The sequence below is a fragment of the Hordeum vulgare genome, chromosome 1H, assembly GCF_904849725.1.
Source record: "Hordeum vulgare subsp. vulgare chromosome 1H, MorexV3_pseudomolecules_assembly, whole genome shotgun sequence".
NCBI lineage: Eukaryota > Viridiplantae > Streptophyta > Magnoliopsida > Poales > Poaceae > Hordeum > Hordeum vulgare.
In genome coordinates, this window is record NC_058518.1 from 128,129,480 (window position 1) to 128,156,957 (window position 27,478).

Sequence of the window (27,478 nt, forward strand, 5' to 3'; positions counted from 1 at the left end):
CCCCAACCTCTTCCTCAATGACGTCATCAGTACGCAAGGCACTAATATCTTTCCCCTATCTTAGTTGAGAATCCATATATATTAGTAGATTATGAATTATAATTTTGTGGATGGGTGGATGGAACTATTTGTTTTGGTTGTTATCTCTAGTATATCGCGTGATGTATGTTACCAAGTATATGGATAAGTTTAAATGTTTAATTGATAATTTTGAATTTTTAGATTTTATATATTTGGATGTATAACGATTATTAATTTTACCTCTTGTCTTTTGTATATGCCTACAATATAATATTTTGGTATATTACATAGCTAGGTGCATGGAATTATGGTATAATACATTAAAATCTAGATATAAGTTGGCAAATTTTTATTTAATCTACCGATTAATCCAGTTAATAGATCGATTCATCGATTAATCTCTACTTCCAAACCGATCGAGCGGTTATCGGTTATCGATTTTTTAAACATTGGTTTTATACTATTCACTCCAATACAACCGTATTTTAACTATCCATATCAATTATGAACAGAATGGATAGTAAATTGGGCTAGGCAAATTTTTTTTTTTTTGTACTTTTGCAGCATACCGAAAATTGGATGGAAATTACAATTTTTAACTTTTGCAGCATCCCTGGAATGGATAGCCATTGTTTAGCTTCTAATTATCCATTTTATGCATTATATTCACTATATACCTTCTTACTCAATAAAAAGGAAATTTCTATTGCAACATGTCACCAAACACGATGGTGGACCAGTAGCCATGACGGTGGGCATGTTAACTTAGGCATCATAGGATATGAGGAAGGTCGGGCGTGCTCGGGCGAGCATGTTCAACACAGGCAACCACTCTATCAGCTCCGGTGACCTGCCGCATCGCTTGTCACCCGCGGCCACATCGTCGACGTCAGAGTTGGTCCTTTCCGCCTCCACCCCCTCCCCCGCGCAACTCCGTGCAGACAGCTCAATCGGTGTCGCCCCTTCGTCGACCTCCTTCCCCATTGATCGCTGCTCCGCAAGGACGGTGGTTGGTATTAGTTCCCGCGCCGCGAGCACCGTATACGTGCAAGCCAGAATTGAAGGCGCGCACGACATGCCACGACAGACAAAGGGCAAGGGAGATGGTAGCGCATTGAAGGCGGACGTGCTCTCATCCCATGAGCGGGGCAGATTGACGGCAATGCATGATGAGAAGGAGGCTCCTCGCTTGGATTAACCGTCGATCTCTCACTAGGGTGGAGATGAACGCCCGTCGACTCCAGAAAGAAAACGCGACGGCGCCCCGGCTGGACAAGGAGCAGTCGTGCGCAAGACTGGTAGGTAGCGACGGAGGTGTTCTGGATGGCCACGTACAAGCGAAAGCAGGACCGTATCGTCGAAAGAATAAAGGGCTATATTGACGCTACATTGTCTCCCAACTTCCTCCGACACCTACGATGACGACTTCGATGACCCACCTCCTGCCGCGGGACACCTACCGGATGTCTACAGCAGCGCCGGCAGCGCGATGGGCAAATGGCTGAAGTGGTGAAGGTCCACCATCTCCATCTTTAATTTTAAGTATTCAGTGATTTAGTTTAAATTTGTTAATCGTTTATGTGAATTGTGTTGATTTTTTAAATACCTTTTGGTCATTGAAATGTGCATTTCTATGTTCGTTTGATGATTTACGTATTTTTTCCGCATGGTTATCAAGTTTAAGATAGACGAGGGATGAACACAGGAATTTTAGGATTGCCCAGTCATCACGGATGCGCTCGGGCGCACTCGGTGTGCTGGATTTGGCGACCGCGGGTATGCTCTAGCTCTGGTCTAGGCCAACACTTGATACGCTTCATGGCCAGGTACGGCCGTACCGGTACAAAAATCATTTTTGCTCGCTGCCACTTGCACTCCTATTCGTCGTGTCTCCCCAAGCTCGCTCGAGTTGTTACCACCAATGGAGCTGCCGGAAGACGTGCGTGCCGCGGATGAGGAGAGCCAGCCTCACTTCCTGATCGTGACGTACCCGGCGCAGGGCCACATCACCCCGGCGCGTCACCTCGCGCGCCGTCTCGTGCGCGCGGCCGCCGGCGCCAGCGGTGCGCGCGTCACCATATGCACCCCTGTCTCGGCCTTTCGGAAGATGTTCGCTGACGCAACAACCGCGGTGGGCGGCGGCGACGAGATAAGGGAAGAGGGCGGGGTCGCATACGCCGCTTACTCCGACGGCTACGACGATGGGTTCGACCGCGCCGCGGGCGACTACGCGCACTACATGTCGCAGGTCAGGCTGGAGGGCGCGCGCACGCTGTCCGGGCTGCTCCGGCGCCTCGGCGATCGCGGGCACCCCGTCACCTGCGCAGTGTACACGCTGCTTATGCCGTGGGTGGCCGGCGTCGCGCGGGAGTACGGCGTGGCGGTCGTCGCCGTGTTCTGGATCCAGCCGGCCACCGCGCTCGCCGCCTACTACCACTACTTTCGAGGGAGCCGGGAGGCCGTCATGGCGGCCGCCGCGTCGCGCGACCCGAATGCCGAGGTGTGTATCCCGGGCCTCCCGCCGCTCCGGTTCCGCGACCTGCCGTCCTTCCTCGCCGTCACCTCAGAGGACGACTCATTTGCCTGCCTGATCCCGGAGTTCCGCGAGCTCATCGACGCACTCGACGGCGACCGCGAGAAGCCCCCGACGTATGTCCTCGCCAACACGTTCGACGCCATGGAGCCTGATGCGCTGGCTTCGCTGAGGCCTCACGTCCAAGTCGTAACCGTCGGTCCCGTGCTCTCGTTCCTGCACGACGGCGGCCACGACGACAACAGTCCAAACGACCTGTTCGACCACAACGGCCAAGGCTACCTCCAGTGGCTGGATACGAAGTCGGCCAAGTCGGTGGTGTACATCTCCTTCGGGAGCACGTCGGTGATGAGCAAGAGGCAGGTCACCGAGATAGCGGACGCCATGAGCCAATCCAACAGGCCGTTCTTGTGGGTGCTACGGAAAGACAACTGCAAGGACACGGAAGAAGGCGACGCTATCAAGGGACTCCTCGCAACGGCCACGTACGACGACGACGCCGGCATGGTGGTGGAGTGGTGCGACCAGGCGCGCGTGCTTTCGCATCCGTCCGTGGGATGTTTCGTGACGCACTGTGGGTGGAACTCGACGCTGGAGAGCGTGGCCTGCGGCGTGCCAATAGTTGCCGCGCCGCAGTATTCGGACCAGGGGACGAACGCCTGGCTCGTGGAGCGGGCGCTGGGCGTGGGTGTCCGTGCCGCGGCGCGTGCGGAGGACGGCGTCCTGGAGGCTGGGGAGCTGAGGAGGTGCATGGAGATCGCTACGTCGGAGGCGGTGGCGTCGCGCGCCGCGTCGTGGAAGGAGGAGGCGAGGGTGGCCGTGGCCGACGGCGGGGGCTCGGACCGGAGCCTGAGGGAGTTTGTGCGGCGGACTGCACGCGGTACCTGAAATCGTTTGCTACTGCCGTTGCACGTTTGTTCCGGTTAGTTAGGGCGTGTTTGGTTGCCCGCGCTGCACCTGCATGGCATCCGAGATGCAATTTTCAGCTTGTTTGGTAAACCGTATGGCCATCTGGGCCTGGCCCAACTGATGCAAAAAGTACCCTCTCAGCCAGGCTGAGAGCTACGCCGGATTCGGCTGTTCCTTGAATGCATGCACGAGTCGTGCAAAACGTCCTTCTCCTCTCCCGTCGCCCCGATCTGGATTAGGGAGGGAGATCGCCTCGCCACCCGCGCTGCCATGCCTCCGGCCGCCTGCCCCGCCGCCGAGCGCCTCCCTCCCGTCGCCCCGATCTGGATCCCGAGGGAGATCGCCTCGCCACCCGCGCCGCCATGCCTCCGGCCGCCAGCCCCGCCGCCGAGCGCCTCCCTCCCGTCGCCCCGATCTGGATCCCGAGGGAGATCGCCTCGCCACCCGCGCCGCCATGCCTCCGGCCGCCAGCCCCGCCGCCGAGCGCCTCCCTCCCGTCGCCCCGATCTAGATCCCGAGGGAGATCGCCTCGCCACCGGTTGCCGCCATGCCTCCGGCCGCCAGCCCCGCCGCCGAGCGCCTTCCTCCCGTCGCCCCGATCTGGATCCCGAGGGAGACCGCCTCGCCACCGGTTGCCGCGCCGCCATGCCCTCCGGCCGCCAGCCCCGCCGCCGAGCGCCTCCCTCCCGTCGCCCCGATCTGGATCCCGAGGGAGACCGCCTCGCCACCGGTTGCCGCGCCGCCATGCCCTCCGGCCGCCAGCCCCGCCGCCGAGCACCTCGGCTCCCTGCCCGATCTGGATCCCGAGGGAGATCGCCTCGCCTCGCCTCGCCTCTGGTCGGTTGAGTTGATCCGCTCCCTGCAGTCTACCAAACATCATCTCTTGTATATAGCATCTCTCATGCAGTAATATCACACAATCCACCAAACACACATCTCAACCAATCTCTGCATCAACTCAACCAGGCCACACTCACCCAGGATCCCTCATGCGATGCAGGCTAGAGCCACCCAGGCAACCAAACACGTCCTTAATGTGTGAGCGCAAAATGGAGCGGGAGATTGTTACTACCCCGCCCAGCCCATGGAAGGATAAGGAGTTGGAAAGCAGAAGCGAAGTGATTGACGCAATGCTTATCCTGTCCGGATGTCTCTCTCCCCCTTTCGGTCATTCTCAAGAGTCAAGACGGAGAAGGACAAGGTGATGTCCTATGGAGACATGCGCAAAGCGGTATGGCATGCGAACAATTTTGTACTCGTATTGCGCTAGCTTTGTTTCTCTAGTAAAGGAGATCGGAAATGCAGCCGTAGTTGGTGGTGCACTCCAAGTGGCTTCTTAAACGTGTCATCCGGTGATACAAGATTTGTATATGCAGCTCTCCAAGGGTCTGGGTCAAATCTAGCATCCCTTATTCAATTTACTATCCAACCCTGCTTGTACGAATGTTTGGTGGTACCAAACCGGATGTACCAAATGTCTGGACGTGCGTCCAATTTCAATCAAACAAAATGCATAAAAAACACCTAGATTCAAGCATCCCAACATCTCCACTAATAAAAACACACAAGAGGGCAGATCTAACTCGTCATCTCAGCCGTCTAATCATATAATCATTGCCCAACCACGTCTAAAAACGCCGTTAAGCCTCGATCCCTCGCTCGCACCCGCTCCCCCCGCTCGGTCCGCTCGCCGCCCCTCCCCCGCTCGCCTCGGCCGCGCCGCGCCGCTCGCCCTCGCCCCAGCTCCCCCAACACGCTCGCCGCGGCCGCGCCGCGCCGCTCGCCCCGCGCCGCGCGCGCCCCGCTCGGCCGTCGCCGCTCCGCTCGCGGCGCGTCGCAGAACTCGCTGGGGAACAAACAGGGTGCCGCGGATCCGCCGTCGGAGACGCTGCGGCTGCGGCAGCTGGCGATTGAGGAGGAGGACGACGCCACCAACAATTTATGGAAGGTGGCAGCTAGCAATCCTTTAAGTTGTCCACTCCGCTACTTCCCCAAGGCGTTCAAGCCCCGCGCCCGGCCCGGATCCGAGGTATGCCTGCCGCCGATCAACTCCATCCAGTGGACAATGAATACCTCCTTTCTCTGCAGTTCCTGTTAAATTAGATGATCAACCCGTGTAGAAAATGTAGATGCAAAGTGACATTTGTTATATGCGGATGTTTTCATTTCTTGTTATGCACTTTTAGTAATCTACTTACTGCATATGTGCCATCAAAAGTCAACACATCGGAATAGATAATTGTAAACTATGTGTGTTGCACATGAACAAAGAATATAGCATGATGTTGCTCACTGCACACTTGTCCTTATTCTGATCCCCAATGGCCTCCTACATGAGTTATTATCTTCCTGTCAGGTGGAAGACCTTGGAAATCTGGTCAAGCTTTACGCGGACTGGCACTCTCGCTTGATCCCTTACTACTCCTTCGAACAGTTTGTGCGCAAAGCTGAGAAAGTTGGGGCGAGTAGCCGTGTTAGGGTAAGCTTCTTTCTCCCTTTCAGGGCTTCCGTCCATGTTACAGGTAAATTAATTAGTCTTCAGAGCAGTTACAGGGTTTACTAGCTCCTGCAGGGTTAACTTAAGTTGCCACCACCAATAACATATGCAGTCACTCTGTCTTGTAAATCTCAATAATGACTTCGTGTAGTATATCTTTATGACGATAGGCAATGGAAAAGCAACACATTAAGTGAACATTGATGAGTACAAAAATACATCTGAAAACAGGAAGTGTTATGCTCCTTGTCATTCACTTGTTCAGAAAATACGCCTTCGCCTTAATCTGTTGGTTCTTGTCAGGGCATAAGATTGTGTTCATGGGGAATATGTGTAGAAGTACCGTCTCCTTGAGATATTTCTTCCTTTTGGGGTTCCCTTCCATGCTGTTACATATAAATTGAGCAGTCTTCAGAGCATGGTCAACTGAACTAGGGTTCTGCTGCTAATCCATGTTCTCACATAATTCTGATCTATTATCCAAATGTTATGCAGGTTTAATTATAGACATATGGCCAACACGCTGTCTTTGTACATGTAGTATAGTTATGCTGATATATGGTCAACTGAACTAAGGAAACAACTATTATGTCCCCTCCTTTGGGATCGTATGTCTCCCTTGACTTAGGATCCTTTGCTGGCTCCGCAACCTCAAAACAGAATATTGATTTCTCATCATCAAGCTTCTCCACCCAGATTATTTTTATAAAGTTCGACTGAGCATAATCATCCAACGCTAAAAATACATCAGCATGTACTTCTTCAATTAGAGGGCATGTGAATGAGTTCAAATAACTGATTTTTGACGTGAAGGTATCCGGTATGCTCTTGACCTGCAATGAATGTCCACATAGTTTGATCAGTTCTCATTTGAAATAAATTATACTGTAAGAAGTAGGAACAGTCAGTGATCAGTAGGATAAGAAAAATGCAGTACAAAATCTGAATGAGATCCACAAAATAGGACACAAATCATATGATCAGGATTCTTTTTGGTTTTGCAGTAAGCGCGGCATAATTAAGAACGTAATTTTGTTAAGAAATTAGGATTCTTTTGTTTTGTCGGATAACAAATAAGGATTCAGCACTGAAACGAATACCAGTCAACCTGAACCTGGGTCAATCGTGACTATGACTTAAATCCAATGACAACCTACCTGTAGCAAATTATTTTGACATTTTCTGAAGTGTGCCAGGGTTTGGGTCAATCGTGATTATGACTCAAATCTTTTAGATGTTCTTTTTCCAGTTTCGTTCCAGATTCTTATTCTGGTATTATTTTCTGTTCGGATGCAGGTTGTTTATCACCACCAAGGTCAGTGGGTTCGTGCTGTCGGAGACTGCAGGAGATCTGGCCATATCAGCTTCGATTTGCAGCAGGTAATTCCTTTTGTGGTTTATGTTCAATAGAAGTACTGTTGAATATGCTAAGAACTTATATTTTACCTAAGTGAAGTGCTACTGCAAACTATGCATCAAATCATAATCAGCCTACAGATTTTCTACATCAAAAAATTTATGTCTTCTTTGAGGTACTCCCTCAGTCCCACAATATAAGATGTAAATACAACATATATAATAACAGAGCGAGTAGTTATTTACCCGTAAATTTTTCTTTAGATTACCGCCCAGTTAGCTCAGACTGCCACCAAATGCTCAGCTTAAAAAATAAACTGACACCTGTTAGCGTTCATGATAAGAGATCCTCAACATGTTCACTTATAGCATGTCATATAGTTGCCTTGTCTTCTTTTAGTGAAAGTTATACTACAATCATGGAAGTATTAATTAGGCTCATAAAGACCTACAGACCTACCCTTGCCACATATCATCCTGGGTAGCTTCATCCTTCTGTCATGCCATGAAAGAAAGCTTGACTATGGTGATTGCTTCTATTGGAAGTACACTGCTTGTGCCGATCTATTAATTTTAATAATACTCATGCTCCTTGACTCCATGTATTTACTTAAGTGTCCATTGACATTTCACAGTACACCAAATTTTGAAATATGAACTGAGGTATCAACATCACATTTCTAGGTTTACTACTGATGAAATGAATTAATAAAAAAAAGAGGCATCTTATGACAGCTTTCCAAGTATATTATTCGGTTTGCAAGCAAACTGTGACCTCCTTCAGTCCACCTAAGCTTTCCTGGATTTTTTTCCGGATAATATAAATGGCAAGCCAGCTCTAGATTGGTCGAGGAGAAAGATGATAGCACTGGGTACAACACGAGGGCTGCTTTATTTGCACGAACAGTGTGATCCAAAAATAATCCATCGTGATGTAAAAGCCTCCAATGTGCTTCTTGATGAATATTTTGCATTGTTCAAGAATTCGTCCGATTAACCAGTTAACTGCTACTCTTAGGGTAACCGAGTCGAATAACACCTATTCATTGTGTTAACTTGTCATGCCGATTAATTAACCAGTTAGACCGATTAATCAGTTGTCATACTGATTAATCACTTGCCAAACCGATTAATCACTACTAGCCCATTAACTGGTGGGCAAAAAAATCCCAAAATTTTAGCACGTAATCCCTACCACCCCCTCTTGCTACTAAATACCTAGGGCTCCTCTCGCTTCCTCATGCTCCTTTCATCCCCTCCTAACCTGTCTGGTGGCTAGTCGTGTCCTCACTAGTGCCAGTCACCACACTACACCTGCAAGATCTAGTTTCTTCGTCATTCTGGTCGCGTGCCTGGACCCCACCCCCTTGTCCACTCCCCATCCTCTCCCATGGGATGCTCCCGAATCTCTTCCTCAATAGCATCACCCGTAGGCAACGCACTACCATCTTTCCCCCTATCTTAGTGGAGAATCCACATTCATATATTAGTAGATTATGAATTACACATTTTGTAGATGGGTGGATGGAACTGTTGATTTTGGTTGTTATCTGTAGTTTATGGTGTGATGTATGTTAGCAAGTATATGGGAAATTTTAAATGTTTAATTGATAAATTTGAGTTTTGAGATTTTATATATTTGGATGTATAATGATTATTAGTTTTACCTCTTGTCTATTTTATATATGCCTACTATAGAATATTCTGGTATATTACGTAGCTAGGTGCGTGGAATTATGGTATAATACATTAAAAATATTTGATATAAGTTGGCAAGTTTCTATTTAATCTACCGATTAATGGTTGACCGACTAATCCAGTTAATAGGTCGATTCACCGATTAAACGCTATTCCCAAGCCGACCGAGCAGTTACCGGTTACCGATTTCTTAAACATTGATATTTTGAAGCAATGGTCGGAGATTTCAGATTGGCGAAACTTTTGGATCACTAGGAGACCCATGTTACCACGGCAGTGCATGGCACCGTGGGACACATAGCTCCAGAGTATTTGTTAACTGGCCAGTCATCGGAGAAGACAGATGTGTTTGGGTTTGGAGTCCTGTTGGTTGAGTTGATCACTGGCCAGAAAGCATTGGATTTTGGAAGACTAGCAAATCAGAAGGGCGGAGTGCTTGATCTGGTAAGCATGTTATGTCATGCTCTTTTCGCGCAATGGTATCAAGTTCACCTTATTACTTTATGTGAAAAGATCGCTTTCTCCTTTTGGACTTTGTTCGGTTCTCGCCTTTAGTTTAGTGTCTTCAGAGCTTTTTGACAACTCTGTTTGCCACTTTTAGGTCCCGTCTCACCTTTTACATTGAGTACACTCAATGGTAAGATTGAGATACTGGAGCATATTTCATAGTTAAAAACAGGTAAGTTGGAAAAATATGCTCTATGATACCAAAGACAACTTAAACTGTTCACCATTGCGATGTCCTCCTTGAAAATCATTTTATGACCAGAAGAAGGCATTGGAAATCATGCTATCCCTATTAATTTGCTACCTTTGTACACTAATACAAGACATTGAACTGCAAAGACGCCTTACAATAGTTTGTAGATGGTGCAGGTGATATTCATTTCTGTTAATCCTTTATTATCATAGTTTGGGCATATTAACTAATTGACCATCAGTTACCATCTTCTGTTCAGAGTTCAGTATATGGTCTTTGTATTGGCACGATCATTGTTTCTCATTCTTGCATGTGGTGGTTCTAGGTAAAGAAGCTCCATGAGGAAAAGCAGCTGAACATGATGGTGGACAAGGACCTCGGTAGCAACTACGACAGGGTGGAGCTGGAGGAGATCGTGTAGGTGGCTCTGTTGTGCACGCAATACTACCCGTCCCACCGCCCCCGGATGTCGGAGGTGATAAGGATGCTGAAACAGGAAGCCGCAGCTACATGAGCCCGCGAACCGCCCCATCACGAGGAACTTCGGCGCCCAGCTCCTCAAGAACGCCTAGGAGAAGGCCAAGAACCCGGCGGCGAGACCTGGGCTACAGAGGGCTCATGTCAAGCCCGTCCCTCCTCCACCAGAGCACGTGATCGAGATCAGCTCCGATACCGACGTGACCAAGTCGGAGGCCGACAGCGTCAGCTCTGTCCGCAAGTACTGAGGAAGAAGGTGGTCACCACCCTCAGGCACGTGCTCTCGGTACGCTCCAAGGTGCGCGTCACCCGTCGACAGCCAAACACTAGCTTCCTAAACATGTGCGTGCAAAGAGTCTGAGTTGATTCCGATCCACCATTACAATGCCAGTTTCCACTTGGAATCAAGGAAGAACCACTGAACCAGCAATCCAGGAGTCCAGGACATCGACAAGCTTGACGGCGGCAGCCAGCTCGTCGTCGTTGATTACATCGAAGATATCTACAAGTTTTACAAGGTTGCCGAGGTAAGACCATCGACTCCCCCTTGATAGCAAGTAGTGGGATGTCCCTGCTCTGCCACATAACTTCTGAATCTGACGGTGCTGTTTCCATCCATGCTCTGTTGACAGAATGATTGCTAATGGGGTTATAGTCCTAGGATAGGGTCATAGGCCTGCCTTATAGGTCATACCCAAGGACTACCCTTCATAAGGGACAAGGCCCTTAGTCAGTTTCGACTGAACTAAGAAGTTTCCATCATCCAGTCGGTAACAGACCTTCGACCATCCAGTCGAAGGCGAGCATTCGGAGCGTATCGAACTGACCGACTGGATTCCACTCTGTACATCGTAACTCTCCGGGAGGGAAACGGTCGTACGTTTCCACACGCCTTTATTAGCATTTAAGATGCATGCTACATGTAACGTAGGCATTTATTCGCCATTACTCCACCCTGCGCACCGAACTGTTGTGGAGGGTAGCGCATTCTATATAAGCCACCCTTCCCCACTGGTGCGGGGGTTAGCAACTCATTGTATTCTATATTCCACTCGACAACAAGCTCCCAGAGCACTGAGACGTAGGGCTATTACCTTCACCGTAGAGGGGCCTGAACTCATACAACCTCGCCGTAGCTAAGACTCTGTCCATCTTTTTCGTACCCTACACATCTACTGTCAGGCTTATACCCACGACAGTTGGCGCCCACCGTGGGGCAGGCGTCTAAGCGACTTTCGGCGAGTTTGCGACTACTTCCTTTCGTCATGTCATCCGGTGGAGATTCGAGCATGGGTCACCAGATCTTCTTCGGCGCTCTCTCCTTCATCGTCGACGATTCGGCGTGGCTTCGGGATGCTCCTCTCGACGTCGAGGCGCTTCCTCGTCGTGGGGCTACACACTTCCGTGCCGGCGCCCGCGACATTCTTCTTCTCCAGCAGTCGGCTCCGGTGTCGACCTGCACCGCCGTCACGCGTCGCAGCAAGTGGTCTCGCCGTCCGCGGCTCCAGCATTGGGTGCAACACGCCCAGGCGCGCCAGAACGCGTCTTCACAAGTGGCGGTTCTAGAGTCCGTTGTGGTTGCCCCGCTGTCCCAGCACTCGAACTCGGTTCCAACTGAGTTTCCTTCTGAGTATGCGGGTCGCGGGTCCGCAGCAGAAGTACACATGACTAACTTCCATGAAGATCCCCGTCAAGCAGGCCGGAACGAGCACGAGGTCGGCGAAACGTCCGGCGCGCGCCGTCCACCTCGCCGTTCTACCAGTCGGCGCACTCGGCGGAGCAACATGGAGTTGTTCCGCACATCCCTCCTCAACTTGGCTGCGGCTGCCAAGATAGACGATTCCCTCCAACCGACTGATTCAGAGGCTGATAGAGGGATCGAGCAGATCCGAGCCCTGTTGCACACGGCGCAGCAGTAGAATTCGGCAGTCTCCCAGTCGCACAACAGGATCCATAATAGTTCTGTTCATGCGAATACGCATCGGTCGGTTCACAGCCTTGGTTCCCATCAGTGGCACAGGGGAGGCAGCCGTTCCATAAATCACGAAGATCGCTGTTGTTCACGCACCCCTCCGCGGGGTGGGCCCTATGGGCCCCGACATCATGATGATCGGCGTTCAGTCGGCAACACTTACGACCCAAGGCCCGACGCAAGAGGGCGTATCGCCCAGCAAATGGTCGACAGGGGCCGAGCCCACCGCGATGGTCACGATATGGACCGTCCGAGTGGAAGCAGGACCATCGTGTCTGGTCCCGAGTGTTTCAGTCGAGCCATCTGTTCGGCTGACATCCCGCCCAACTTCCGATTGGCGACGGGAATCAGCAAGTTTACGGGAGAGTCCAAGCCAGAAACATGGCTAGATGACTACCGAGTGGCAGTCCAGATCGGAGGAGGGGACGACCATGTCGCCATGAAGCACCTCCCTCTGATGCTCGACGGCTCGGCGCGAGCGTGGCTGAATCAGTTGGCCCCCTCAAGCATCTACAGTTGGGCAGATCTGGCCCGAGTGTTCATCAAGACCTTCGAAGGGACGTGCAAGCGTCCTGCGGGCCTCGTGGAGCTCCAGCATTGCGTCCAGAAGCAGAATGAGTCCCTGCGTGACTTCATTCAGCGTTTGACAACACTCTACCACACGGTGGAGAACGTCACCGAGCATCAAGCAGTCTGTGCCTTCAAGGCAGGCGTGCGGTACAGAGATCTGTACCTAAAGTTCGGCCGAACAGGTGACATCTCCATGAGCAAGATGATGAAGATAGCAGCACACTATGCAAATGGCGAAGAAGAGGACCGCATCCGAAGCGGCAAGCACAAGACAGTCAGCGATGGAGATGGAAGCAACACTCGGAAGCAAAAGCAAAAAGCTCCGTCCACTCCGCAGGCAGAAGCTGCAGTCGTGACCAATGCCAAGTTCAAGGGCAAAGGGAAGGCGCAGTTTACCCCCAAGAAGAAGTAGTTCAATAATCCCATCCTGGACCAACCATGTCCGGTTCATACGAAGATGGACGAAGAGGGCAACCCCATATATCCAAAGCATACCACTCGACAGTGTCGCCTCCTGATTCAGGGGTTCGACGAAGGGCAACCCAGTGAAAAGGTCAACGAACAGGATGAGGAGGATAAGGAGGATCCGTTCCCCCAAGTCCATGCGACACTCATGATTTTTGCTGATGTTGAGAGCAAGAGTCGACTGAAGCTGGTGAACAGGGAGGTGAACATGGCCACCCCTACTAGCTCCAAGTTCCTCAAATGGTCTCAGACTGCGATCACCTTTGACCAGTCGGATCATCCAGCACACGTACCCACCCCAAGGAGACAAGCTCTGGTCGTCGACCCGGTGGTGGAAGGAGTCCGACTGCGCAAAGTCCTCATGAATGACGGCAGCGGCTTGAACATCATGTACGCCGACACTCTCAAGGGGATGGGCATTTCGATATCCAAACTCAGCGAGAGCAGCATGCAGTTCCATGGAGTCGTCCCTGGACGGAAGGCCAAGTCACTCGGCCAGATCGCGTTGGACGTCGTTTTCGGCTCCGACAAGAACTTTCGCAAGGAAAAGCTCACGTTTGAGGTGGTGGATTTCCAGAGCGCTTACCACGCAATTCTGGGCCGCCCAGCGTATGTGAGTTTCATGGCCCGTCCGTGTTACGTATACCTGAAGCTGAAGATGCCAGGCCCAAAAGGCGTGATCACCATCACAGGCGATCGACAACGGGCCGAAGAGTGTCTGCAGCAGGGATTAAGAATCGCCGACCAGCAGATGGCCGTCCTCGAGCTCGATGAGTACAAGAAAACAGTCGACCCCGCCGACCTGATGCGCTCGAAGAAGCCAGCTTCCGAGTCTGCATTCCAGTCGGCGGGAGAGACGAAGAAGGTCAGCATCCACCCGACGGACGACACTACTGCCTCGACGAATATCTCCACCACCCTCGATCCTAAATAGGAAGCCGAGCTCACCCAATTCCTCCGTGAGAACTGGGACATCTTCGCATGGAAACCCTCTGACATGCCAGGTGTTCCCAGGGAGTTGGCTGAGCATCGACTTCATGTGGATCCCGCCGCTCGGCCCGTCCGAGAGCGCCTGCGCCGGTCCGCCGCACACAAGAGGAAGGCAATCGGAGAAGAGGTGGCCAAGCTGTTGGCAGCCAACTTCATTCGCGAGGTTCACCACTCCGAGTGGCTCGCCAATGTTGTCATGGTGCCCAAGAAGGACAAGTCGCTCCGAATGTGCATCGACTTCAAACATCTCAATAAGGTCTGCCCGAAAGACCATTTTCCACTCCCCCGCATAGATCAAATTGTCGATTCGACTGCAGGTTGCGAGCGTTTGTCATTTCTTGACGCCTACTCGGGCTATCATCAGATCCGTCTGTATGGCCCTGATGAATTAAAAACAGCCTTCATGACCCCATTCGGGTGCTTCTGTTACATCATTATGCCATTTGGTTTGAAGAATGCAGGAGCTACCTTTATGCGCATGATCCAAAAATGCCTCCTCGACCAAATCGGTCGGAATGTGGATGCATATATGGATGATATCGTAGTCAAGTCACGCAAAGGTTCCGACCTGCTGACTGACTTGGCAGAAACATTCGCCAACCTTCGTAGGTACGATATCAAGCTCAACCCCGCCAAATGTTCATTCGGTGTTCCCAGCGGAAAGTTACTCGGTTTCTTCGTTTCCGAACGAGGGATCAATGTCAACCCCGAAAAGATCGGGACCATCGTCCGAATGGAGAGGCCGATCAGAATACACGATGTTCAACGGCTCACAGGTTGCCTAGCGGCTTTGAGCAGGTTCATTAGTCGACTCGGCGAGAAAGCACTTCCTCTGTACCGACTCATGAAGAAATCCGATACTTTCGAGTGGACAGACGAAGCCCAAGTCGCATTCGACGACCTCAAAGTCCTACTTTCCACCCAGCCGGTTCTTACTGCTCCGTTCAGTAAAGAGCCCCTTCTTCTGTATATCGCTGCTACAAATCAAGTCGTCAGTACTGTTCTTACAGTCGAACGAGAAGAAGAAGGCAAAGCATACAAAGTTCAGTGGCCAGTGTACTACGTCTCTGAAGTCCTGACTCCTTTCAAGCAGAGGTATCCCCACTATCAAAAACTTATCTACGGGATTTACATGACTGCGAAGAAGGTGGCCCATTATTTCCAAGATCACTCGGTGTCTGTCGTTTCTGATGCTCCGTTGTCGGAAATTCTCCACAATCGAGACGTGTCAGGCCGAGTGGCGAAGTGGGCGATGGAGATGCTGTACTGCGATATCAAGTTCGAGGCCAAGAAAGCTATTAAGTCTCAGGCTCTGGCTGACTTCATAGCGGAATGGGTAGAACAACAGCAACCGACCCACATCTACTCGGCCCATTGGACAATGTTCTTCGCTGGGTCCAAGATGTTGAATGGCTCCGGCGCTGGCGTTGTGATCATATCACCAAAGGGCGACAAGCTCAAGTACGTGCTACAGATACACTTCGATTCCTCCAACAACGAGGCAGAGTATGAAGCTCTCCTCTACGGGTTGCGCATGGCCGTCTCATTCGGCGTACGTCGCCTGATGGTCTACGGCGATTCAGATTTGGTGGTCAATCAAGTGATGAAAGAGTTGGACGTCAGGAACCCCACCATGACCACATACTGCAATGCAGTGAGGAAGCTTGAGAAGAAGTTTGAAGGTCTAGAACTTCACCATGTTCCGAGACTGAAGAACCAAGCAGCTGATGAGTTGGCAAAACTCGGATCCACTCGGAGACCAGTCCCGAGTGACGTCTGCCTCGAGCACCTTCACCTGCCCTCAGTCAAAGAAGATCATTTCACAGAAGAACTAGTGCAACCAAAGAGTTCAACAGACCCGATTGAAGTCGATGTACCTGCTGTGGTTGATCTGGTCATGGAGATTCTTGCTGTCATCCCCGATTGGACTGTGCCGATCATTGCATATATCCTGAGGCAGGAACTACCAGAAGACGAAGTCCATGCCAGGCAGATAGTCCGCAGGTCGAAGTCATTCACGATCATTGATGGCCAATTGTACAAGGAAAGCGTTTCGGGCGTTCTTCAACGATGCATCTCCCCAGAGGAGGGGCAGCTAATCCTGGAGGATATTCACTCGGGGACCTGCGGTCATCACGCCTCTTCGAGAGCAATAGTCGCCAAGGCATTCAGGGCTGGTTTCTTCTGGCTGCAGGCAAACGAGATGGCTAAAGATATGGTCGACCGATGTGAGGGCTGTCAGTTCTACTCTAACAAGTCCCACAAGCCGACATCTGCGTTGAAGACAATCCCTCTTGTGTGGCCGTTTGCAGTATGGGGATTAGATACAGTCGGTCCATTCAAGACAGGCCAAGGTGGATACACACATCTGTTGGTGGCAGTCGACAAGTTCACAAAATGGATTGAAGCCAAGCCTATCAAGAAGCTCGACGCCCTAACAACCATCAAGTTTGTCAGGGACATCATCTCCAGATTTGGTGTGCCTCACAGCATAATCACGGACAATGGAACAAACTTCGACTCGGACAGATTCAAAGGTTTCTGTGCAAGCCAAGGTATCCGAGTGGATTTTGCTTTCGTGGCACATCCTTAATCCAATGGACAAGCAGAGCGGGCGAATGGACTTATTCTGCAAGGTTTGAAGCCCCGACTCCTGCGAGAGGTGGGACATGCCGCTGGCGCATGGGTCACCGAGTTACCTTCAGTGTTTTCGGGTCTCCGCACAACCCCGAACAGATCTACAGGGCAATCACCGTTCTTCCTCGCTTATGGAGCATAAGCGGTCCTTCCGAGTGACTTGCTTCACAATGCTCCACCAGTCGAACTCTTCTCCGAAGCTGAAGCAGAACAAGCAAGGCAAGATGGAGTGGACCTTCTAGAGGAGGAGCGCGAGATGGCACTGACTCGCTCAACCATTTATCAACAAGATCTGCGGCGCTTTCATGCACGCCACGTCAGGAGTCGCACGTTCCAAGCAGGCGACCTGGTGCTCCGAGTGGATCAACAAGGACCTCACAAGTTGGCTCCTGCCTGGGAAGGACCCTTCATCATCTCCAAGGTGCTGAACAACGGAGCATACAGACTCTACAACATCGACAGGGAGACAGACGAGCTGCGAGCATGGAACGGGGATCTCCTGAAGTGCTTCTACACGTTACCGTCGACTGAAGCAATGTAAAGAACAAGTATTGATGAAATAATATAAAGCAGATTGAGCTTTTGCAGATTCAGAATTCTTCCGCGGTCGCAGACTCCGATCTCAAAAAAAAAAAACTTAGCTGCGATCCAGAATCGCCTAAGTTCTAACTTTCTCCGACTGTGCACTAAACGTCGCACTCGAGAACTTAGCTGTGATAAAGAATCACCTAAGGAATAACTTTCTCCGAGTGTGCACTAAACGTCGCACTCGGGGACTTAGCTATGATCAAGAATCACCTAAGGAATATCTTTCTCCGAGTGTGCACTAAACTTCGCACTCGGAGACTTAGCCGTGATCAAGAATCACCTAAGTAATAACTTTCTCCGAGTGTGCACTAAACGTCGCACTCAGAGACTTAGCTGTGATCAAGAATCACCTAAGTAATAACTTTCTCCGAGTGTGCACTAAACGTCGCACTCGGGGACTTAGCTGTGATCAAGAATCACCTACGGAATAACTTTCTCCGAGTGTGCACTAAACGTCGCACCCCGGGACTTAGCTGTGATCAAGAGTCACCTAAGTAATAACTTCTCCGACTGTGCACTAAACGTCGCACTCGGGGACTTAGCTGCGATCAAGAATCGCCTAACTAGTAACTTTCTTCGAGTGTGCACTAAACGTCGCACTCGGGAACTTAGCTGCGATCAAGAAATCGCCTAAGTATTAACTTTCTTCGAGTGTGCACTTCACGTCACACTCGGGGACTTAGATGCGATCAAGAATCGCCTAAGTATCAACTTTCTTCGAGCGTGCGCTCGGGGGCTTAGCTGCGATCCAGAATCGCCTAAATACATGAGTAATAGACCCTCATTGAGGCTCATGTGGACGTCAAAACAACTGACAACTACATGAGTAGCAGAACCTCATTGAGGCTCATGTGGATGTCAAAACAACTGACAACTACATGACAAACACATTGCACCGAGTACGACCTCATAGTCGCACTCGACAACATAGCTGCGATCCCGTATCGCCCAAGTATTTTTTTGACCTTCGAGTGTGTCCTTCAGATCCACTCGGACACTCGCCGGACCCTCATTGAGGCTCATGTGGATGTCAAGACTACTGACAATTACATGAAGTACCAACTCGCTTCGAGTGAGGCCTGTCCGACGCACTCGACGACTTAGCTGCGATCATGAATCGCCTAAGTACTCTGTTGTCCTCGAGTGTACCCTACAGATCCACTCGGAGACCCCGCAAGACCCTCACAGAGGCTCATGCAGATGTCAAGACAACTGACACTTACATGCTACGCATGTTTGCCATTGGCTTCACCAAGAAACGCCAAACAGAAAACTCGAGACAAAATTGCAACACAAGAGCAAACGATTTGATTCATATTCAAAAGTTCAAACAAAGATAGTTCACTCGGTGCGGATCAAGCTTACCCGCACCGATCCAAGAATGTGACGGCCAACAGCAGTGGCCAAAGTTCCTTACAAATCAACACTCGGCATACCGAGGATAAAGTCTTCTTACGCATCATCCGGATTAGTGCCAGGACTGGAGGGCTCTACGAACATGTCCAGATCGATACTGTCGGCGATGCGGGTGGCACTCTCAAGGAAGGTTTCCATGAAGTCTTCGAATCGAAGTGTCTTCGTGTTGGCGACCTTCAATGCTTTCAGCTTCTCCTCGCGCACCTCCTTGCAATGAACTCGGACCAGGGACAGAGCAACATCTGCACCACAACGAGCCACATATTTCTTCCATGACTGCACTCGGTTCGGGATCTCGTCCAGTCGAGTCATCAAGTTTTCCATCTCCTGCTGCGACTCATCTTCAGGCCAAAGCTCCTTGTTGATTCGGCCGACGACCTCTCTCAGTCGACCGATGAAAGGGCCAACTTTGCCCACGCTGATGTGCGCTCGGAGCAGATCTCGATTGGCGTCCTCGCCGAGTGGAACGTTCTCGCGAATCGACCGCTCCACGTCAGCCGCTTCAGCTTCAGCGTCAATGAAAAAATCTGCAGCAACAGAACAAGCAAACAATAAGCGCCGAGTGTGACGCACATACCACAAGCACTCGGAAAAAGCAGGACTTACCAGCCAGACGCGTCATCATCTGCCGAGCCCAGTCACTGACGTATTTCTCCTGAGCTATACACCGTTTGTTCAGCACGTCCATTTGTCCCATCAGAGCAGTCCTTTGTTTCCCCATCTTCTCAACTTCCTCAGTCAGCACTTTGTTCGCTTCACGAGCCTGCTCCAACGACTTCTCTCGTTCCGCCAGAACCTCCTTCATACCAGCCATTGCAAGCAGCGCCGCATCAAGCTCACCAGCAAACTGATTCTTCTCCGCCCCGAGAGTCTCATATGCTGTCCCCATTTCACAAGTTTTCTGCCAGCCAACACCAAGAGACAATCAGACAATTCAACAATAAAAGTCTAAGTTCTTCAGACCCCTGCCGACGCAAGCAGTCGACAGCGGTCTCGGGGACTACACCCAATGGGTTCACTAAGAGTGACCCCACTGGCATGCAACTCAAGCAGGCCCGTCCTATTGAGATACATGTTACCACCTACGCCTACGAGGTTAATACTACCCGACCTGAGTAAAATTACTCTCTGGGACTCTTACGGTAAGTGCACCCCGACTACCACAACTGTTCGCAGTCGACCATATTATTTACAGATCTGACCAAGGCAAAGACAATATGTATAAAGACAACTGCCGGTGCAAGCACTCGACAGAAGTCTCGGGGACTACACCCACTGGGTTCACTCAGAGTGAACCCATTGCAAACATCATACGGTATCCGAGAACACCCAGTGGGTTACAAGAGAAAAGTAAATACTTACTAGCCCACTTACTCGGATATCATCCCGTAGCTCCAAGCTCCGCTGGTACAGGGATGCGATGGAGTCGTATGCCTTCTTGGCCTCTCCCGCCATCAGCTCCGCCTGCACCATGGCCCCCTTGGCCGCTCCCACCCGCTCCTCCGGGAGACGCTGGATGTTGAACTCGACATTCGACGAGCCTGGCATCGTTGGAAGTTCCTGGGGCATCCCAAGGCCCGCTCCAGTCGGTTCATCAGCCACCAGCGCCGTTTCAGTCGGCAGCATCGCCTCAGTCGGCAGCACGTCTGCGGCGAGAGCATTTACTGGCGGAGCAGCCTCAAGAACAGGCTCCGCAGCTTGCTCAGGCCTCCCCTGGTCACCCTCGTCCACGCAAATCGCCCCTGATAGACCGAACGACACGAGATCTCAGAAAAAGAAAGAGGCAAGACCTAAGATAGAATTCGCGACGCGATAATATAAAACTCTCGGAGTCACTACAACGCACCTAGCTGGGACGAGATGATGTTGTCCGTGTCCATGGGGTCATCCTCCTGGCGTGCCGGAGAGGTGGTGGAGGTAGCAACTCTGTCAAGTAAATCCATTCGACCAATAAAAAGGAGTCCAATCGGATATCTGAAGAAATTGGAAGATCAGTGCACTTACGTGGAGGTGACGGGAACGGTAACCCTCATCCGCGGCAAAGCCTTCCGAGGTTTAGACCCACTCGGTTTGGCCGCCTTGGAAGACTGACCCGCAGGCTCAGCAGCAACATCCCTGGCCCTCTTGGTGCTCCGAGCACTCGGGACCACGGGAGCAGTGGGCGGAGCACTCGAGGATGCCGGAGGGACCGAGGAACTTCAGGTTCATGTCGGCGCTTGGTCCGATGCTCTAGCTGCGGGGGTGGCGAATCTTGCTCTTCGTCTTCCTCCTCTTCCTCACTAGTCTCTTCCTCCGTTTTCCCGCTGTCGGAGACATACTCGGCACTCTCCATGCTGCCTTCCTGGCTGCTTTCCTCCTCCTCCTCGGCCGGGTTCCCGTTCGAGACGGGAGAAAACTAGTTGGTCCACTTCTGCACAAAATTCAGTCGGCGACATCAGACGTCACACAAAGATTCAAGCAAGCAATAAGACTAAGACAGTTACGTGCACTCGACGAATGGTACTCACCTGATTCGGAGGAGGATTATCCGCGCAGAAAGGCCCCACTCGCCGAGATCCTCTGGGGTTCTCGCAGGCGCCTGTGATCTGGAGCACCCACGAGGTCACCTTCTCCTCAGTCACGCCCACAACGATGGTCCGAGTGGAATCTTCGGGCCCCGTATAATGCCACATGGCGTGGTCGCGAGCCTGCAGGGGTTGGATGCGTCGATCGAGGAAGACCTCCAGCAAGTCTATGCCGGTGACCCCCCTTCTGACGACATCTACGAGTGCGTCGACCAGAGGCTGGATGTCGTTCTTCTCCGCATTCGTGAGCGCAAGCTGTTTAGGCGGAGCGGGCCGATCTAAGCTAAAGGGAGGCATCCCTGTCGTGGCATTCGGGCAGGCAACGTCCTGGCAGTAGAACCACGTCGACTGCCAGTTCCTGACCGACTCACTCAGCTGAAGGGCAGGATAACTACTCCGACTCTTTTTCTAGAAACCTAAGCCCCCGTAGAGCTGGAGAAGATGTGTTTTATCGTCCGACTGGCTGAGTCGTTTGATGGTTTGAGATCTAGCAGAGAATATGTGCTTGAACAACCCCCAATGGGGAGGACAGCCAATGAAGCACTCGCACGGAACTATGAAAGCAGAGAGATGGGCAATAGCGTTCGGGAGAAAGTGGTGAAGCTGTGCCCCGAAGTGATTCATAATGCCCTTGAAGAAAGGATGCGGGGGCAAGGAGAAACCTCGACAGACATGGCTGAGCAGCAGGACGCGCTCCCCCTCCCGGGGCGCCGGCTCGACCTCATTCTCCGCCGGCAGCCTCCAAGACTTGTGCACGATCATCCCGTGCTCCACCAGCTGCAGCAGATCCCCCTCCGTCACCGTGGAGGGGAGGAAGTCGCCTTGAATCCACCCCGCCGGCAGCGGTCGCTGCGGCCGCTGAGCAGGAGCCGCCGCCTTCCCCTTCTTCTTCCTAGCCTCCATCTTGCTGGTCTGACCCTTGGTCATGGCGGAAGCTGCAGATCCACGGGGAGGAAGGAGGAGGAAGGAGTGTAGGTGCGCTGGAGGTGGCGAGAAGGACGAAGCAAGCAAAGGCAAGAGATTCGGCGAGCGTAACGAAAAACCCTCGCCACTGAGATTTAAGTAAGGTTACGACTGGGTCGCTGGCAGGTGGCCCCGAAACCTTATCCCCCGACCAACCGCAGCGATATTAGTGGAGAGGTTGAAGGCGCGAGAATCGAGGCGTCAGGCGCTACTCGAGCGCGATGGCGTCATCCCCGCTGAGCGCGCGGTAACCGAAATTTGAGGATCCCGGAAAATCCGCCGCTGTGAGTTGACCGGTCACGTCAGAAGATACCGCGGAAGCACTCGGTTTTCGACAGTTTGTTTCACAAATACTTCCACTCGGATCGTAGGTCAGAAAAGATAAAATGGATCGAGGCAAGCAACGCCAAAGTCACATCCGTACCAGTCGGATCCAAATTTCAAGCATCACTTCGTCGTTCCAACCTCAATCCATTCAGGGACTAATGATGGGGTTATAGTCCTAGGGTAGGGTCATAGGCCTGCCTTATAGGTCCTACCCAAGGACTACCCTTCATAAGGGACAAGGCCCTTAGTCAGTTCCGACTGAACTAAGAAGTTCCCATCATCTAGTCGGTAACAGACCTTCGACCATCCAGTCGAAGGCGAGCATTCGGAGCGTATCGAACTGACCGACTCGATTCCACTCTGTACATCGTAACCCCCCGGGAGGGAAACGGTCGTACGTTTCCATACGCCTTTATTAGCATTTAAGACACACGTTACCTGTAACGTAGGCATTTATTCGCCACTACTCCACCCCTGTGCACCGAACCGTTGTGGAGGGCAGCGCACTCTATATAGTCCACCCTCCCCCACTGGTGCGGGGGTTAGCAACTCATTGTATTCTATATTCCACTCGACAACAAGCTCCCAGAGCACTGAGACGTAGGGCTATTACCTCCACCGCAGAGGGGCCTGAACTCATACAACCTCGCCGTAGCTAAGGCTCTGCCCATCCTTTTCGTACCCTACACATCTACTGTCAGGCTTATACCCACGACAACTGCCGAGCCGGAGACTACAAGGGCTTGTAGGTGGAGATCAATGCCAAGATGAGGGGGCATCCTGGTGGACTAGATCCTGGAGGTCCACCAGAAATTTGATCTCATGTCGGAGTCACTCTATCTGACAGTCTACATCATAGATATGTATCTGTTGCTGCAGCCCTTGCTTCGGCGGGAGCTGCAGTTGGTGGGCGTCTCCGCCCTCCTAATTGCCTGCAAGTACGAGGAGATCTGGGCTCTTCAGGTAGGCTTGATAGGATTGCATCCCTCTGCTTTTCTCCACTGACCAGTGTTCGTTCCTTCATCGAATCCATGTTCTGACTGGTGGCTACATACATACTCTTGCAGGTGAATGATTTCATACTGATCTCTGAAAGTGTCTACACGAGGGAGCAGATTCTGAAGATGGAGAAGGCAATCCTCAATAGGCTCGAGTGGAACCTGACGGTGCCCACGCTCTACGTCTTCCTCGTGCGCTTCGCCAAGGTCGCGTCTTCCTCCTCAAACCACAAGAACGACAAGGAGGTAAAAAGAACTTCAGAATTTTACATGCAAATTCTTCAGATGTATTTGCCATTTTGCCAAAGCAGCAAGTCTGTGTGCTGATTGATGTTTCTCCCTCGTCTTCCCCTGGATGTGTGTGTAGATGGAGAACACCGTCTTCTTCTTCTTCGCGGAGCTGGCGCTACTATAGTACGGGTTGTCTACGTCGCTAGGCTCACCCTCGAGATGACCCCGTTGTGGACCGACACCCCGAGGCACCACACTAGCTTCACTGAAGCGCAGCTGATGTAAGCATGCACTAAATCATCTCCATTGTAGCTTGAATATGTGATTTCATTCAGTTCAGGGGCACCGACAGAGACAACTCTTTTTTGTGATGACTAATTTCAGGGACGCCGCCAAGATACTGATCGGAGGGCATGGTCTAAAGCTGCGATTCTTTGGCCAGGAGACAAGGCGAACATCTTGTCGCTGGCATGGAATGTAGGCGATCACAGATTGGTCCGACCAAAGGTAACCTAACCCCAGCGAGCCTCTTGTTTTGTTCAGGTAAAATTCCTTATTCCCTTTCCTCTTCTATATATTTTTCTTTAATTTGTAATGCTTTCTTAATTATTTGTTTGTTCGGTGAGATAGAGGAAATAAGATGAGTATATTTGATCGTAGAAAAGGAATTTTGTGTCATTTCCATGTGGTCTGTTTGTACAGGTACAACTTACTTTGCTCCACGTTGCTTATTGTCGTAGCTGCATCCAACATCCATAGTCAAATGCTACCATATGTTAGGAAGTTTATGTTGATATGTGATTCTGATATGTTCGCCGAATGCGGATGTGGGAAAGGTCACATGATTGGGGTCAGCAGAAGAGAGTAGACATATTTATTCATGGCTTTCAGCACTTATTTTGATCTAGATGGTGGCATTGACCAGGGGCGGCAGGTGCTACAAAATAAGGAGGAATTGCTAGAAGCATAGGTTTGTAGAGGTCTGGGATTTGCGGGGAGGTGCCATGCGACAATGTAGGTGCAGCACTTACCATTTTCTGTATCGGGTACACATTTTTTGTTAACTAATATCACATGATTAGAAATTCTTATTATGATGTCTTTGTGAACTTATTTGAAAATGATAAATCAATAAAGCGTTTTTATGTTTACCTTGCCAGAGTTACTTGGCTACATTTATTTTTTGCTTCTCTCGTGCCATTTTTCATTTTTATTGTTCATGTTATCAATGAATTTCATACCAGGTGTATTCCTCTTAGCTCTATGGTTGAAAGATTAGCTTGGTTTTCCTACAAGTTAGATGAGCAACTATCGAACCATGAATAGAAATATTTACATTAGCTATTCTAGAATAGGATAAGAAGGGCCTTAAGGATCTAAATAGTAAAATACTAACCTGCACGCAATCATAAGACATACGGAACTTTGAATATTTGTTTTCTGAACTTTGAATGGAAGTTCAACGCTAGAAATAGCACACGGCAATATTTTTTGCATTGAAGCTTTGTACCTTCTTAACATGTCTATATCTAAAAAAGACGTGGGTGTGTGGGTGCATCATTTTTCTAGGAAACAACCATGCGACTTGGGTTAGCCTGAACGATATTCCACGGGCGATTATTATGCTAGACTTTGACAGGAAGAAACAAGTGATCAATGTGTGGGTGCATGATTTTGTTTATATGAATGGTTTTGTGTTTCTCATATGAATATGTTGGTTTGCCATGTCGACATACTTAAACTATATATTTATTTTCATGCCCAGCCTAAACAGATCATGTTTCCCTGTGATGTAGCTGTGTAGGGAATCACCAGGCTTTCGTCACGACGGTCTTGTGGGATGGCAATCACGCTTGTTTTTGGACTGTTACTAGATTAGGAATACTATGAACACTCTGGCTCCTGACCTCTTTGCCATCATCAGAAGCACACACAATCCAGGACACCTTGTTGCAAAAATGTTATTATAGGATATAACAAACATCCACTAATGCGACTTGTTGCTGAGGGGAGATGATACTCTGATTTGCATGTGTATGAATTAATGAAGCTCCTTCTTTGACAAGATGCAGAGTTTCCCATGTGCAAAACAATTGTGGAAGCATATTGGGCACCTTTAAAACACAAATGTCTGGCTGGTCTTCAGATGCAAGTGTATATGTGATCTTCAGATGAATCAAGACTGAATACAGTAGTAGAAGATAATATTCGATGAACGAGTGGGTTGAGTGGGCCTAATGTACATGGTCAAGAATGAATGCAAACATTTGGTTTTTGTTTTGACATTTTACTAGCTTCTGGAATATTTATCTTTATCTTTTGGATCCTATAAGTGACATGTATACCACATTCTTTTAGTTTCTATTAATAAAAAAATATATGTTTCAAACATAATACCTATTCGATTAATGGGTGAATGCTTCATTGATGTTTGATTTGCTAGCACCAAGAAGAATCAGTACCCGATATAAAGATTTTGAAGGCACATGACTAGAGCTAATACTTATTGGAATGCACAAGATAGTCCAGTTTACTATTAATTTGGGTACTAGAAGTATGCGTTAAAGGAACATTTTCTTTCGAGCAAGCACGATACATGACACTACGTGAAATAACTTTGGTTATCATTATGACACAACCAACATCACGGTGAAATAGCAGCATAAACATTTATTTCCGTGGCAACGCACGGCCACTCGACTAGAGCATGTGTTATTTTCTCTTCCGTTGCAACGCATGGGCTCTTTTGCTAAAATGAGAGGTGGTTATTGTAGTGATACTACCATTCAGTTTTGCCTGCTCTAAATTAACCTCACACCTATACGTTTAAGATGTTTCTCTTATATATGTCCTATATGGGGTGATATAGAGCAATTGCACACAATACTTCTCACTACTGGAACTATTGATTTGCACGATGTGGAGAGAGTATTAAATCAGGTTCTACATCATCCAACAATCCGTCTTCATGTTGCTCTTCTACCACGTCTGGTTCATCTTGGCTTTTCTATTCTCTAACCCTATCATGGGTTCCATGTTTTTCATCTTTCTCGATCTCATTTCTAGGCTTAGCATATTCTTTTGTGTGGATATACTACGTTGGGTAGTTCATGAGGTTTCATATGTAGATGTTGTTGATAGTGTAGATGTAAGGTTTATGTGCTATGCTGCTTCTAAGTATGTAATGCCAATAATGTTCAAGTATAAATGTGTTATGTGTTGAAATATTACTTGTACATTTGCTGAAAGGAAGATGATTACCTCGACCAAGAATGAGCACTTGCATGTGTCATATAATGTGGTTCTAGATATTCATTGTTTTCATCCCATATAAACCGTTTGGCAACCTGATGAATGAGGAAATTCATTTGATTACACGTGCGTTGCACGTGCACTATTACTATAACTATAAATACCACATTCATCAAAGTCTCCACTACAAGAAAACATACTTTAAGTAACACAATCATGTAACATATTGAAAAATGTGTTACAAGTGAAATTGTTGTAACACATCATTTTGTGTCCAACGACAGGCAGTAACACAGACTATATAATACCTCAAA

General features: G+C 49.9%; 2 protein-coding genes and 1 long non-coding RNA gene across 3 annotated transcripts; all 3 read left to right on the forward strand.

The window, feature by feature from the left end:
• The first annotated feature begins 1,748 nt into the window (after window positions 1–1,748).
• Window positions 1,749–3,665, forward strand: LOC123426950 (UDP-glycosyltransferase 75C1-like). Its single transcript, XM_045110875.1, has one exon. It carries the CDS (start codon window positions 1,943–1,945, stop codon window positions 3,440–3,442), a length of 1,500 nt encoding a protein of 499 aa, XP_044966810.1. The 5' UTR covers window positions 1,749–1,942; the 3' UTR covers window positions 3,443–3,665.
• Window positions 3,666–4,010: 345 nt separating this feature from the next.
• Window positions 4,011–25,063, forward strand: LOC123397519 (nascent polypeptide-associated complex subunit alpha, muscle-specific form-like). The gene is made up of 8 exons (XM_045092050.1): window positions 4,011–4,348; window positions 4,464–4,581; window positions 5,109–5,492; window positions 5,820–5,942; window positions 7,257–7,340; window positions 23,751–23,927; window positions 24,049–24,193; window positions 24,297–25,063. The coding sequence occupies exons 1-7, from the start codon at window positions 4,011–4,013 to the stop codon at window positions 24,094–24,096; spliced, it is 1,272 nt and encodes a 423-aa protein (XP_044947985.1). The 3' UTR covers window positions 24,097–24,193; window positions 24,297–25,063.
• Window positions 10,140–10,859, forward strand: LOC123426960. Its single transcript, XR_006622346.1, has 3 exons — window positions 10,140–10,489; window positions 10,583–10,718; window positions 10,824–10,859. It is a non-coding gene; the product is annotated as an uncharacterized LOC123426960 (long non-coding RNA).
• Window positions 25,064–27,478: the final 2,415 nt, after the last annotated feature.

Coding starts and splice junctions, on each gene's coding strand:
- LOC123397519 (XM_045092050.1), top strand. CDS start 4,011: ATGCCTCCGGCCGCCAGCCCCGCCGCCGAGCGCCTTCCTCCCGTCGCC. Junction 5,943..7,256: donor GGGCGAGTAGCCGTGTTAGG/GTAAGCTTCTTT, acceptor GTTCGGATGCAG/GTTGTTTATCACCACCAAGG. Junction 23,928..24,048: donor ACCACAAGAACGACAAGGAG/GTAAAAAGAACT, acceptor ATGTGTGTGTAG/ATGGAGAACACCGTCTTCTT.
- LOC123426950 (XM_045110875.1), top strand. CDS start 1,943: ATGGAGCTGCCGGAAGACGTGCGTGCCGCGGATGAGGAGAGCCAGCCT.